Source organism: Sander lucioperca, chromosome 19 (genome assembly GCF_008315115.2).
Source record: "Sander lucioperca isolate FBNREF2018 chromosome 19, SLUC_FBN_1.2, whole genome shotgun sequence".
In the NCBI taxonomy this organism is placed as follows: Eukaryota; Metazoa; Chordata; class Actinopteri; order Perciformes; family Percidae; genus Sander; species Sander lucioperca.
In genome coordinates, this window is record NC_050191.1 from 24880540 (window position 1) to 24897043 (window position 16504).

Here is a 16504-nt window from a genome sequence, read left to right on the forward strand (position 1 = left end):
AACAAATTTAAAGCTCTCAATCTTCCTCTTTAAAACCATTAAATTCATTCGTTATTATTTTAAATTAGAGATGTTCCGGTATCGGCTCCGATACTGCCTAAAACGCTGGTATCGATATCGGGAAGTACTGGTGTTAATGCACTGATCCGATACCACGTAATAAAGCCCTAAAGAAAATCTACGTTAAAGTAGTTTATTTATGTTCTTTTTCCGTTATAACTGACTGTCAAACTGCATAATAAAAGAAAGTTCTGGGCCGTTTGTGTTTTTTCATGTTTCACAAAGAGTTTAACCTGAGCCAGACCGACAGTAAAGCTAGAAATCATATCACATCCATACAGGGATAGTAGTATACAGTTGTTAAAACATAATAAAATATATGACACACTGGTATCGGATCAGTACTCAGTATCGGCAGATACGCAAGTTCAGGTATCAGAATCGCTATCGGGAAGCAAAAAATGGTATCGGGTCATCTCTATTTTAAATATTTGAATTATAGTTGAATACTTAATGCTCAAATTCAGCATTTTATTAATATTTACTACACTACTCAGTTCTTTGTTATATGCTCTATCCACTAAAGGGATTTCACACATTAGCCTAGAAGGGCCAACTACGTCATAGCGCATTGCATTTCTGGCACACCACTTTGTTTACATTCACTTTCTACCACAGAAACACAGCGACCAATACAACTCAACAGAGAACCCTGTAATGAAAACGGCTGATGTACATTTTTTAATGTTAAGATTAGGGTTGGGCAGTGAAACCTGGTGTCCTAAATGACCTGACCGAATAGCAACACGGATTTAGGTGCATCATTTTGGTGCCACTTCAATGCCTGCGCTACTCTCTGGTGCTCTGAAATGGATGTTTGAGGCAACAGAAGCATCGCTGCATGTGATGGTAGTTAACACTACACTTGGCAGCAGGTAACGTTAGCCTACTGTTAGCTAGTAGCTGGCTTAAACAGTTAAATGGTCTAAATTGTATCTGTATTTCACTGGAAAAGATTCCAACACCGAACGTGCAAAGTATCGTGTTAGCACTGGTATCAGAAAAAACCTAAACGGTGCACAACTAGAGAAATGGACTACTGTTATGATTATTATTTCTTGTGTAGCATAAAGAGACAATAACTGCATTTCGTTGTGCAGCCTTGTATTGGACAATGACAATAAATTAACCTTAAAGTATACACAGTTCCAACTTTAAAGTATAAATAAATACATAATTATTAAATACAGTTTGAAGCAGAAGTTATTACAAACCTAGTATACTTTTTGTATTGAAATAAATAAAATCACTGCTTGCAAATGTCTCCTCGTATGCCTTTTATTAAAGAAAAAATATTTGATACATTTTCATTGCGCCCCTAAAATTCCTTATGCACACAGACTGTCCGGTAAAGTTCACAGGCAGTGTTTTAAAAGTGCATTTCTGCAATCTGCACTTTACTTTATGTGATTTGTTTCTGACTTTCATATTAATGTTTACACCAGGCTTATTTGTCAGTTCTTTATGTTGTCATGGTAAATATTGCATGGCGTTCAACAAATTGAAGTGATGTGAGTGATTGAAGTAGTTTATAAATAAATATGTCATTCATATAAATTCATACATCACCTAATTTCATCAATATAATAACATACAGGCCTGGCCTACAGGAAAGAACCGTTTGTTTAATCTATCTGATATTTTGTTGGTCATACTATACAATGATTTATTGTTTGTCTTTGTTGAATAATACAGCAGATAAATATAGATAAAGAGTTATCATAACCTATTTAGCCCAAACTACAAACATTGTTATTAGCCCTTATTGTCCTTTCAGGATAAGTAAATAAATAGAAGTTCTGATGATGGATGGCTGGGTAGACAGACTGATGAACAGATCACTGACATCAGATATCTCCCTCTGAGATTTGGTTTTGACATTAGGATGTCTTGTCCATGACCTAAACTGTCCCAGGCTGAGTGTGAGCTGCCACTGGCCCTGCCATCAAAGCTGGAGCTGCCTGCTGCCATCCCAAAGATTACTGGTGGATGAGGCACTGAGCAGACTCTTTAAAGTGGTTCATCTCTCATTCTGAAGTGCCTGCTCCGCTCTGATAGCCTAACACACCTTTCAGGGCTCCTGATTCCACTCTGCAGGGCACTGATGGATTCCCCAAGTGGTATATCATGACTAACCGGGGGCTTGAACTATAAAGAGAATCTTTTAACTTCAATATCTTTTAGCTATGGCTCTCTAAGTCTCGCCATTCCTCTTAGCCGCACCACCAAAGTGTCTTTCTTTCTGACCCATGCCGCCAGTATTTTCTAGACTGTTGGGATTTGTGAAACGTTATTAAACAAAGGAAAAATAGCACTCACTTTTGTTTTAGAAATAAGAAAAAAATAAGTTAACAGTATTCAGACACGGGATTATCCATAGCATGTGTGCATACAGTATGTGGAGATAGATAACTGTGGGATGGAGGACGTTACAAATAGCAAATATACAAATTTATAACTGCTCACACCCCCCCCCCCCCCCCCTGTCTTTTCTGCACAGTCAGTCCACCTCCACACAGTCATAATGTGCTGCTGCTGTAGGAATAAGGCCCAGTGCTACTGTCTTGTGCCAAAGCCTGCTGGGTAGTTGTTGAGGAGACCATTAATTCCTGTGCTGTCAGGACAACTTAGGCCACACTTTGGGCTTGTCGCCACAGGCAATAGGCATGTACCATACACTGAAGTTGAATTTACTGTATACAATACAGACAAACACAGTAACTCTGAGCCATACACTGCACTGTACTGTGTGGTCCAGGCTTCCTACACAGGCTTACCCGCACAGTGTGATAGGGCTGTGCAATTAATCAAATTTTAATCACGATTAGGATTCCTCACCACACAACGATCACCAAAACAATGTAATCGAGTAAAACGATTTTGCACATTACATTTTGCAAGTAAACTCTTATTTTGTCTTGCGTTCTGAATGAAAAATAAAAGTTCATACGGAAAAAAAAAACATTAAGGGAAATCTTACATTTCAAGGTGTTTTCACTGTTTAGTTGTTCTCTCCCCCTGCACATTTCAGGGAAAGACTGCATTTGTGAAAGGGGCTTTGGTCTTGTTCAATAGAAATGTAGCCACGTTTACTTACGTTTCTGAGTGCGTTCATCCTCGGGAGGGCCTCGACAACAAGCTCTACGCTACTTTTCTGATTCTATTGATTTAGAAACAAGAATTGTTTTGAGTAGGGGGAATAATTTGCCAAGTTTGAAAAGTTGGGGTGTTTTGCAAAGGTCTACAAAAATATGCAAAATGCTGCTGATACGTCCCAGACTCCAGCACTCACATAATTACATTACATTAACTGTGCTTGTAATGCCAAAGCCCTGCACTAAACTGAGGCATTTCTTGTTCTGAAGAAAGATCCATAGAGTGATCTGGCCTAGTTAACATCTATAAAACCACCTACTGTTCCATCAGCGTAGAACATTTGAACATTTAACTAAAAAGGGGCTGTACTCGACATTCAGAACATTAAAATAATGTAGCAGCAAACGGATATTTGCTATGGAAAGATAAAGTGGGGTAACGGCGTCCTGAGCAGAGAATGTGTGTGTTGTAATCAGAGTTTTTCTTTTCTTTGTTTTTTTTACATTTACGATTTTACGTATTGGGGAACGGTCTGTGAGAGGAGAGAATACAGCAACGTCCAGATTAAAATGTTTTAATGTTGGCAAGAATTTAATGTCATAAATAAACTCTGGAATTATGAAAATGGGAAAAAAATTTAAGAACCAAACAACATAAGAAATACCCTACAGAGCTAAAACACACACACAGACAGAGATTAGACCTCCACAGCTTTCACTTTTCCTCCTCACACCCTCAGCACTGCAACACATATCCTTCAGTCTCTCCATTGGCTTTGCATCGACAGCACAGTCACAACAGACGTCAGACCAGCATATCAATTAGCATTATCAAAGTTTCCCTCCTGGGTCCACAATGGTTAGATTGGCATTTTTATCTCCAGTCACAACAGCAGCACAGCTCTACTTCTCTTTCTCTCAGCTTCTGTCATGCTGCTCTTTTCTGCTCTCTTGCATAACAATTCTGTGATCTCAGAAACGTCTTGAGGACACTTTGTTCTTATCCTTGCACTCCCGGTTGCCAGCTGCTTGTATTTTGGTGTTATAGGATTCTGTTTGGTCTAACCGTTTCTGCTGTATTGATGTTTAATTATACCAAGTTTACAAAATAGTGTGAACATTCAGAGTAGGGCTGCACAATAAATCGCAAGTGTATCGTTATCGCAAATGTTGATATCGAGGTACACGTATCGGAAAGACTGCTTGAACTGCAATAAATGATAGCCTATTACATGTGCCGTGCATTCAAATGCATGCATGTCAAAATATTCGCTACTGCCTGAGGTGGCAAAGAGCATGGATGTGAATATAGCTCTTGGATTATGCGTCTGCCAGCAAAGCAGAAAGACATTAACACTGCGCATTTGAGTATTTGTTTAATTATCGCAAGTGACATCGTCATCGCTATATTCAACAATTTTATCGCATATCACATGTTTTCTGACATTGTGCAGCTCTAATTCAGAGACTTTCTATCCGACTGTAGAATATTTGGTAACACATTATAATAACCATTGCAAATAAATAGTAAATTGATAGTTAATTAAACTTAACGTTTTTAGTGCTTAACTTTTTGATATTAATAAACGTCCTTTACATTACAACCATTGCCAAATGAGTTTCTACAAAGCTAATTAAGACTATCAGCTCCACACAACACTCTCTGGATTTCTCAGTATTACTATGTTCAGAAGATTGTGTCGTCTGCTGACTTTCCCGCGCAGAAATTAGTGTGTGTGTCCCTTAAGGCCCTGACACACTAACCCTAACCCGAAATGACGAGCGGGATGATTGACTGACGCCTCTCAAAATCTACGAAAATTAGAACTTACGCTCAAGTCGGCGTCGCTTCGGTGTGTTCCAAGGCACTTTTTGGACCTCGGGGAGCCGACTGATCAGTCCGACTGCCTTTTCTGCCGATGGTCGGCCCTCGGGTTGGTGTGTCAAGGCCTTTAAAGTGACTATTTGTAACTTTAAGTTTGTGTTGATTCTAGTGGCCCCTTTGGACAAAAGCGGTAGTGTTTTTACCACACCTGCTGTCGTAAAGGTCTTTTCTTTACGGTGCTGTATTACTGAGTTAGAGTTACGGGGAGGTCATATAGTCGCGATGAATATTTTGCTCAGGCAGAAGATCATTAATTTACAATAAGAGAATAAGTTACAGATGCATCGTTAAATTTGAAGTGTTACATACAGTAACTTAGCCTACTTTGGATGCATCGTGAGCTAAACCGGGTGTCACTGTGTCACGAGCTAAAGCATTAGGAGATTGTTGTAGCAACCAACGTAATATTAACTTATACAGAGCATTTCATGAAACCCACGGACGCTTTACACAAGTACAGGGGGACACGGGAAAAGATTAGTAGTAGGCCAACACAAACACAGACTGAAAGGAATAAAACATCTTCGCTAAATTGACGGGTGAGTAAATTAATGTTGGCTACTGACGTACAACCACATCGCATATTGTAAAGTTATTTAATTAAGGAAAAAGACACACCTGAGGGCCAATTCGAGGACATTTTGAATAACTTGCAATCCCGTAATTGTCTCCGAGATTGACTCGGTTTTGCCCATTGTCTTTCACATTCCCTTTTAGCTTTTAGTTCTTCGTTTAATTTACTTCTTTTCTGTGACAGTCCTGCCCCAGTATCAGCCATAACTACAGCAGATAACTTCTAAAATAACATTAAAATACAGTTAGGTCTATATAAAGACATCTCCTGCTACCCTTTACCTGGCTGGATACAATAACGCAGGCTTTTCGACTAGACGAAATCTGTGACCCGTCAGAATGTGTTACTGTAGCGCTGTCCACCTGCCGTAAATCATTTTGTGACTTCGCGGGAAAAATCTCTTTTCACTGTTAGTCTGGTTTGCTGTAACCCACAGGTCAATAGGGGCTTTCCGACCGGAGGGATTTTTGCAGTTCTTAGAACTAAATGTTCCTAGAACACTTTTTCGTCGTGTTCCGACAGGAAAAATGTGGGGATTTTTAAGTTCCCCTGGCCGCAGTAGTGTACTTTTTTAGCTCCTACTTCAGAGCAGGTTCTTTTCCCTTTTCTTAGGTGTACTTGATTGGTCGAACTTATAAGTCACGCCCACTGCCAACTCGGAACTTGCAGACAGAGCAACAACGGGACATTTTTAACAATTTTCACCATCTTATTCATCATTAAATTCACTTCTGACAACGTTTTAGGCGAGAAATTAACTGTTTAGATTTCGAATATAGGCAGTCTTGTGAAAATGTATGCCGAATTGACAATTGACAACTTCAAAGTTTTCGGAGTTGAGAAGCTCCATGAAGTGAGGCGACAGCCAGCAAGCGCCTGCCCCGGCCGCTAGCTCGTCGCTCGGCCAATCATGCTCAGAGACCCCGCTGTGAGCTGGAGGTCTCTCAGACCGGTCTCGTAAATGAGAGGCTTTTATTTCACCGTTGACGGTTCGTTTGTTTAAATATCACAACACATGTCCATCATAAGATTAACAGGAACCTGTGGTTAACTGTCTTTTCGGAGTTAAACTCCACAAGCGTGTCCTGCAGCTCGCCGGCCGTCACACACACACACACACACACACACACACACACACACACACACACGTCCACAGCGCAGCAGGCAGAGGCGGGGTCTGTTGCGAGTATAATAAAGCCCCATCTGTGTTGAGCAAAACATTACGTGAATTACTACGAGAATGGACGGAATGCGGAACTCGGAAAAGTGGACTGATGCGGAGGTGCAGGCACTGCTGGCCATGTACGGCCTCCTCCATGCTGCTTTGTTGTTGTTGTATGTGGCGCTAAGGTCTAGTGACGATGCTATAAAGACCGTTCTTACCAGTCCCTATGGCCACTTGGCCAGTGGAAATGCAAACGGAAAAAAAGATTTTGGGGGAGAGTAGTTCTTAGAACTGCTTAGAAGTGTACTTTTCCTCTAAAAAGTACAAGGACTATCCGGTTGGAAAGCACCTATTTATGATCATCAGATGGAACATTACACAGTTTTTAGAAATGTGTAAAAGTTACATATAGTCACTTTAATATAAACACACAATGTGAAGTTGGTTGCTGACTTCGATTTGATATTGATATTAGATTATAGGAGGAGTAGTAGATAATATGCTAATTGCATTAGTCATATCTTTTTTTTCTGGCCTGTAAACCTGAATAGTAATGTGACACAAATGTTCTGTGCTTATTAAACTGTTCTAGTAGGGTAAAATAAAAAAAACATGAGTCCATCTGCCTGTTTGTTTGAGTGTTCCTAATCATCATGTCATGTACAAAGTAACCTGTAAATTAGGGCTGGGCAATATGACTGACATCAATATCACATTATTATATATAATATAATATATGATATCACTATTTTTCCAATTGCATTATTTGTAAAATCACATACAAAAGGATTTAAATGATGCTCCTTGTCAATGTAATATTTTGGTAAAAAAAAAACACAATAACTGATAATATTAAACTAGACTAAGAAGGTACAGGACTGTTGGAAATATATTCTAAAAAAATAGGTTTGGGTTGTGATAACTGGTGTCATTTTGATCCGGTTCCTGATTGACAAAATACCTGATAAAGTCAGATGTAAACAAATCAATTATCTCTCCTCAATTTTTATCAGCACATTTTTTGACAGCAATGTAGAAAACATTTAGGTAGTGTGTCATAATGCATATCATATCAATATTCTAAGCTTCTCAACTTAATATGAATTGAGATCTCCAGTTTTTGGAGCAACCCCCTCGAGAAAAACAAAGCCCTGCAGAGTAAGCCGACTGCACCAGTTATTTCAAGTGACGAATACATTTTCTATCAAACTTTCATATCTTCTGATTTCATTTTCAGGCTGTAGCTACAGGTTGTGGATTTTACGCATGCATGCAGCTACTAAAAACTAGTCATTCTGACATCTCAGCCAATAACTAATGATTACGGACCTAAGCCGAATCTTGGAGTTGTAGTTAATTTAGGTAATTTATACCTTTGGTCACTTTAATGACCGAATAAGGGCTGCTATTGTACATACGTACATTTTTTGCAAAAAATGTGTGATTTAGTATACCTAAATGTAAATGGACTGTATTTATATCGAGCTTTTCTAGTCTTAACGAATACTCAGAGCGCTTTTACATTGTACAGGAACCATTCACCATTCACACACTGGTGGCCGAGGCTGCCTTACAATGTGCCACCTGCTCATCAGATAAACATTCACACTCATTTACACTCTAATGCGGGGGAAATTCAGGGGTTCAGTGTCTTGCTCAAGGACACTTTGACATGGAACTGCAGGACTAGGGATCGAACCACCAACCTCCCGGTCGGTAGGGGACCGCTCTTACCACCTGAGCCACAGCCGCCCCACAGCCCACCAAAAAGGTGCTCTGTGTGCGTTACACTCTCTGGTCTCTGTTCACACTGCAGTCTCCACCTTGTAACATCCTTCACTTTACCGACAGTATTAAAAACAGATGAAGCCGCTGTGTCTTAAGAAGCTTCTTACTTCATTTTTAGCTGTTAACTAACTTTGCATCGTCTTTGCCATCTCTTTTTCCTCCTGCTTTTCCCTCACACAGCCACTACGCTAAAGTCCAAAGCCGCTCACCGATTTTAGCTCTCACTTGCGCTAATGTCGTAACAACATTCACAAAAGATATGACCAAGCAGTCTCTGTTTAGGCAGTAGCGCGTGTGTCGCGTTCAGTAGCGTGTGTGTCGCGTTCAGTAGCGTGTGTGTCGCGTTGGTCACGTGAGTGTCAGAAGTGTAGAGGGTTTCAGAGCATGCAGACTTAAGAGGCTGTACAAAGTATATTATGTAACTTAGGGTGTTTTCACACATACCTCATTTGGTCCGGACTTTCGGACTTTTCATTTTGATCCGAACCAAAATTACAGGTGTGAAACCTCCCCCGGACCACGGTCCGGATCAAAAGACCAAATTTTGGTCCAATAAAAGGAGGTGGTCTCAGTCCGGACCAAACTGAACCGTGGTCCGGTTCGTTTATAGTGTGAAAGCATTTTTTGGATGGTTCGGACTTTCGGACCAAATACAAGAAGCTCTGGCAGGCTCTCCTTGTGTTACAAGACCTGGGAAGCTCCTTTAAGCAATAGCTCGGTGCTTAGTGTGTAGGCTACATGAGAGAGTGATGGTGAATGTGCTCAGAGCAGACAGCTGTCGGCTATCAGAGCTGAGAATACATCAGCAGTTTATTTGTTAAGTGGTAGTAAACGTACAGTGTAGGTTTCCATTTGTCTCTGAAGAAATTCTCCAGAAAGAAAGTTCTCGTGTCTTGCTTCTCAACATCTCAACATCCGGACCTTGGTTCGGACTTTCATGTGTGAAAACACCCTTAATCACTAGTTATTATATTACAACCATCTTAAATATCATTGTTTATAAGGGCATACAAAATGTATTCTTTTAATAAGAATTAGTGCTGTCAGTTAAATGCGTTATTAACGGCGTTAACGCAAACCCATTTTAACGGCGTACATTTTTTTTATCGCGAGATTAACGTTCTTTTTGGCCTAGCAAACTTTGTAGTTTTTTTTCACATGGTGTTGCAACAACTAGTAACGTTAGAAAAACTACAACACCACACCGGATCTAGCTAGACCGGAAACACAACAACAGGCCGCACACACTTGTTCGGGCTTGCGAGCCGGCCAAAGAGTAATAGGCTAACGTTACGTTTTGAGTGGATGGCGAGCGCAAGACGCCGAAATGGATACCAATAAGATTCTGAATGGAAAGTTTACTTTTAAAAAGTTGCCAAATGGTTCCATTGACAAGACCGAAGTGATCTGTGTGTTTTGTCGTTGTGAACTGAAATATCATTGCAGCACTCCAGTCTGAAATACCACTTGATGGCCAAGCACACAGCTGATGCCAATTCTCCGCCCCCTCATCAAAACCAGGCGACATTGGATGACTTCAGAAAGAATTTTCTTTTCAATAAAAAAACATTTGCACAAAGCAAGCCGATCCACTTTACCATGTTGATAGGAGCATTAAAATGAGAAGAAATAATGGGACAAAAAGAAATCAAGGGACATTTAGAATAGATAAAAATGTGTGATTAATTGCGAGTTAACTATGACATTAATGCAATACAAATTTTAATTGTTTGACAGCACTAATAAGAATTAGTATTTTTTTAGTTATTGTTCTATTTATGTCATTTGTACTGTTGAGCAAAGCAAAAATGTCTATTTTGAAAAGATTTTTTGGTTATTTAGCTTTGTAAAATATTAAGTTATTTAAAAAAAAATTGCACATTTTTTGTTTATGTATTTTTTAGTTATGCTCATCTAACTTTGTATGTTTTAAAACGTACGGTATTTTGTGCATTTTCTTTGATAATCAAGCAACTAGACTCACCATTATATCGCAATCGCAGTATTGAAAATCGTAATATGACTTTTTCGCAAAATGATGAAATGTTGATAGTGAAACCTAATTGGATTGAAGGTATTTAAAAGAATGTGGATTCGTTAAACCTATTTTGATCCTCAATTGGGGTTTAAAAAAATGCTATAGAACCGCAGACTCAGGTCCTAACTCAGCGTTCTAAGTCCGACCTAATAGAGCTCAACAGTGACCGGCCGCCCACTTTTTTAACGGCTCTGGTTCCGGAAGTGTTTTCCCACATTCAGTTGTTTCATTGACGTTTCGAAAATTGCTTATATATAGAGTTTTAAGCCTGGAACCAAGCCATCCAGCTATGAGATGAATAGTGAACATAAAACATTTGATTTGGTGCAAAAAAACATTTTCAAAACAGCAAAAAAGGCAAAGGTACAAGACTGTGTACAGAAACTATCATAGACTTCAATGGTAGAATCTCGCTCTAGCTGTTCGTGGTTTCATGGGTATGGTAAACGTTTCTATGGTAATAGCGAGTTGGACCAATCGGAGACATTGCTGTTATGCTTAGGATTGTGGGTACTGTATTTTTTCTCCATACAAAGTTGATTTCATACAGACTTCTAGCTTCAACAGAAGCAGAAACTTTCGTTTCACAACCTCGTAGCTCGGGGTCAGTCTACCCCGGAGGGTTTAGACGTTATGGCCGATAATCTAAATCCTTATGGAGAAAATCAGTGGGATTTTTACTTCCGGAACCACACTGTCAAACTCTGTAGTTATGCCAGTTGCACCACCTTGGCTTAAGCCCTCTTCTCGCTAAGACCGGGCGTAATTCTTACGCCTAGTCAGGAGCAGGCGTCAAGTCGAAATCTAAGCCTGTTTCTATAGTAGTAGCAGTAGTCTTTTCACTTTTTTCGTTCATCGCTCTCTGTACAAAGGCTGCCTGAGTCGGAGCAATCGTTGATTGCCTCTGTTATCTGTCTCCATGTTGTTTGTTTCTTTTTGTTTGTCGTAACGTTGGACTGCTTGGCAGTCAGCGTATGTCTGTGCTGACTGTACAGCTCTATCAGTTTTCTTATCTCAGTGTCAGTGAAATTGCCTTTTCTTTTGCTTTGATCCTCCATTGAAATGGTTACAACTTTACAAAACAGAGGAAAATCTATACAAACACTTCACAAGAACGCGCATCGCTAAATCCAGGCACAGTTAAGCCTACGTGAAGTCAATTCTAAAGACTGGTCTTTACAAAGACCATCTGAAATAAATATTAAAGGATTTGAAAGGTTTGTACAAAGAGCAGCTGATAGCACACACTGATCGCACTTTCAAAGATCACACTTCCGATGGTGGGATGGTCTTTTCAGCAATTGGGCTTCACCGCCTACAGCTGGCTCAGCATTTGTGAATTTGAAATGTTATCTTGCTACCCATAATGGATGGAGCTCACACTGTGGAGTGCATGTTCAGCTGTTCACAGATCACTGCACAGTTAAGCTTCCTGTCTGTTATTTTATTTGTTGGCTCTTATGCGCGGGGCCACATGGGCCAACAGCTTTGTCGTATTTTGGGTTTCTGTTGAAGCTTAACGTTTTCTGAAAACTCAACAGATTGTCATTGATGAAGGTGGAATCACGCATGCATGCATGTGTAGTCAGAGAGCAGAAATGACAATAAAGGATGGAATCCAACCCATAACATTAAAAACAACAAACAAACTTGTATTCTTATTTTCCACATACACACAGTACAATGTAGGGAAATTCAATTATTGCATTGGAACCCATCCTAAGTATTAGGAGCAGTGGACAGCTATACACACAGCATCCATACATACACTCTACCCTACTCTACTCTACTCTACCTCCGAACCACTAGCCACCCCGATAAAGAAACATGCCAGCAGGCTCAAGCAGAACTCCCCAAATAGGTTATTTCATCATTCTGATGGAAATGTAGCTCAGCTCAGGTCTCTACCCACATTTTCCAGCTGACAGCTCTAAACAAAGAGATGTGTGCATTTAAGACCGATGGCAGAAAACCTGGCTCTCTTCCTGTTATAAAACTTGGAAAACATTTTAGTTTCATCACCCTGGGATACTTTTACGCTTTGTGAAGCATTTTCTTTATTTTCTGAGCCCAATAGATTGCGTGCTCTGTTCAACCAAGTGTTGAAAACACTGAATTGCCATTTCTTGAGCCTTCTCCTTTTAAATCAAGGGTGCCATCCAGTTGGTTCAACAATTACGACTAATGCAAATTTGCACATCACTGCTGAAAGGTAAAGGTAAAAATATTACGTGTATTTTGATCAGTTTTTGGCCACGATGCATCTTCCCCCTTGTCTGAATAGTTTTAAGCTTGAGTAAAAGACTGCAAGCACTCCATGACCCCCTTGCGCTCTTGTGTAAACAGAAGAAGGTGGGGAAACCTTGTTTGCACGCACACACATACACACACACACACACACACACACACACACACACACACACACACACACACACACACACACACACACACACAGAGAGAGAGAGACCAATGTGAGATTACTGTGGTTGGTTCACATATTCACTGAAGAGTGTCCGTCCTCGGGCAGAATCCGAAAGAACACGTGCTCTGAAAGCTGCGTGGTGTCAGGCCATCTCTCTGCTCCACTGCTTCACTCACCCCTGCAGCCTGCACATCCTCTCAGCTCACCTCGCCTTCATCCCTGTTATTTGCCCTCCCACCCATCCTCACTGCTGCCCCTTGTCTTTTTCTCCTATGTTCATTTCACAGTCTCCATTTCCAGCTCAACACCCTAGCAGTCCACACTCGATTGGATTCCAAACCAATTTTGCGTCCATGAATACTTCTTAGTTCCGCTTTTCTTTTCACAATTAACATTCCGGTTTTCAGCCCCATCCTGTTTCCTCTTGCAGCGGGCTGGTAGCTGATAGCTTGAGCGCTAAAAGCAGCCCATAAGAGAGCAAAACCAAGCAAATTGACCTTGCTGTCCAATAGTTCCACAACTCCCTTGTTTTGCACAAGGCTGAGACTGTGACATCAGCCCTGTTGTTGTGACTCATGAATCATCCTTGTGTTAAAGCATGATGGGATATTTAACCCAAGGCTTTGCCCAAGATGGACTCTAATGTGGCCTCACTTTGAGACCTTGCGTCCTGTACTCTGACTGGTGTTGCTGCAGCCTGGTAGTCAGCATTACATCAAGCAGCGTCTTTGTCCTTTAAGGCCCTGACACACCAAGCCGGCGTCCAAGGACTAGTGGCGTCACCTCATGTTGCCCCGCTTTGCCTTTGCCTCACAACAAACAGGGTTTGTCTGAATCAGCAGCGACATAACCAAACGGCGCCTACTGCTAACCCTAACCCGAAGACAGAGGACCCTAGGAGATGGTTTACCAGACTGTCCATCTCCCGGGCTGTCATCCATTCTCTCCGCAAAGAAGTCTCCCTGCGGTGGGGAGCGGAGGGACTGTGCGTCCTCTGGCTAAGGTTAGTTCGCTGATGAAGGCCGACACGCAGCGACGGTGCGGGACGCACCGCAAAAACTAGGGGGCGACGGTCGCTCACCGTCGACCCAGGAGTGATTAAACCCACACACGCGGCAGACGTCTCTGTCCTCCTAGTCTAGCATAGCGGTCCTGAGGAGGGTCTGGCTCCTCCACACAACATTCTGGGATAGGAGAAAAGATGTTCTCTGGTTTATTGGCATTTCTTTAAACCAATCACAATCGTCTTGGGCGGCGCTGAGCGCCGGACGCAATAATGGTGCCTCTGCCAAATAGCCTCACCGGTACTACTGTTTCAGCTTCTGTTCAGTGAAAATGACATTGATATTAATAGATGTTTTTATCTATTATTTATCTATTTTATCTTTTTTTTACGGCGCGTCCCAGAAGCGTGTGGCGTTTGTTTCCTTTACAACACCACAGACGACGAGAGATTCATCTTGGAGGTGGAAAAACATAATAAGATCTTTTTTATCAGGACAACGCCAGAAAAGAGAAGGCATGGAGTTTAATTACAGGTGTGCATGGAGTGGAAGGTATACTAGTTTAATAAACACGTGATTGTTCTGTAAAGTACTTGTAAAGACAGTATAATCTGCGAGTCGGGCGGGCAAGGCGCTCCGCTTCTGTGACGCTCCTGGTGTGGTGTGGTGTGGTGCGTGGCGAAGGATGGAACTAAACCGCAGCTGAAACGCAGCACAGACGCGCCCAGTGGAAAATAGCCTCGGGAAGGAACTTGTTTTGGTGGAACATGTGCTCGTTCAAAAGTTGTTTTTAGTCGTGCAACAGAAAACTCAGATTGGACAGATAGTCTAGCTAGCTGTCTGGATTTACCCTGCAGAGATCCTGTTGATGACGTTGTTTGTTGAATACAATCAACCTCATCACTCTAGGGCAGGCCTGCGTGTGTTGTGGGCTAGGTCATGACACAAGGGTCAGTGCCGGCAGATGATTCTCTGCCGCCTCATTTTGAGAGTATGTTGCGTCGGCACATAAACTCACAAAATGCTGCCATGACCCCTTTAGCACAACTTTAAAAAAACAAACTTGTTTACTCTCTTTCTGCCTCGAGTTACAAGTTCAGCTGTATTTGTAGCATGCAGCAAGATCAGGGCGCCTGCTGTCGTCTGCTAGTCATCTGCTCATCTTCAGTAAGCAACTAATATTTCATTCATTTTTGTTTGAGCGATTTATGAATCGACTAATCACTTCAGCTCAATTTTACTATGATTGCTCACAGGGTAAAGTTAGTCAAATGTAAAATTTTTATCATTACAGTAATCATTCTAATCATTTCTACATCGCAGATGTTTTGTTCTGTTAAGCTACCATCAATAAAGCTCAGCACTTACTGGAGATACGTCACATTAAAAGCCTGAATGAGACTCTTGTCTAAAGGAATTAGTGCTGTAGAAATCAACATTATGCTGAATTTAACAAGTCAACAGGTAAACATGAGGAATTGTTGAGTTTGCATTAACAGCAAGTTAAAACAGAAAAAGAAAGCTGGGTAGGCCTTTTGCTTAAATATGATGTCTGTTGAACAGTTGTAAGGAAACAGAAGTGCCAAAGCTGTCTGAATGAGTGTCACAGTGTGATTTTTTTTTTTTTTTTAAGCAGAGACGTGTCGGTACATGGAGCCCTGTTCCTCTGCATGCTCTTCTCATCTGTCCATCTGTGTTAATGTCCTGTTACCCACGGGGGAGCAGCACATTAGCAGCCCTCTGCATCTAGAAATCAGGAATGTTGGCCTGTAAAACTGCTGCAGTTATTGACATTTTGGTGTAAATGTAGGGTTTCACACACAAGGCATTGTGGTGGACATGAACATTTGATCTGTAATGATAATGTTTTACCCTAAAGGCACTAACCTCAGTTTTCTCATGTCATTGTTTTCATTGAATAACCAGCGGTAAAGAGGCTGATGAAAGAGGCTGCTGAACTGAGGGATCCCACAGAGCACTACCACGCCCAGCCACTGGAGGTAAGTTCACCACAAGACACCACTGTCCTGCAGTGCCTGTATAGTGCCAGTATTTACTATCTTATGGCGCTTACCCACTGCTAGTACCAGCTCTACTATACTCGGCTCGGCTTGACTCGACTCAGCCGTGGTGCCCCGTCCTCCATTTTCCATTGCAGATTTAGTACCAAAGGTGTATTTTTTACTCTCGGCAAGAAACATTTTGTTTCAAAAGAAGCTGGAGGCAGCAACAAAAAAAACGCTGCTGGCTAAACTACTTAAAAACGGCGGGTTTGTTCAGGACACCCCCGTCTGTTGCTAGCGATGGTGACGCAGTGATTAGTGACAATTCTCTCCGACCAATCAGTAGTCTGCAGGTTTTCACGTCACCTTTTGGTATCGCCTCAGCTTGCTTGGAACCTCGACGGAGGTGATACTAAAAAAAGTACCTGTTGGCAGATACCAGGGACTTTTTTTCGTAATGGAAAACCAAA

The 16504-nt window shown here is 41.3% G+C and overlaps 1 protein-coding gene across 1 annotated transcript in view; it reads left to right on the top strand.

Moving 5' to 3' along the window:
• ube2j1 (ubiquitin-conjugating enzyme E2, J1) overlaps positions 1-16504 on the top strand; it is a 69231-nt gene that overhangs the window by 19823 nt on the left and 32904 nt on the right. Inside the window, exon 2 of the mRNA XM_031318589.2 lies at positions 15958-16031. Coding sequence (XP_031174449.1) covers positions 15958-16031 — 74 coding nt within the window. The remainder of the gene's footprint in view (positions 1-15957; positions 16032-16504) is intronic.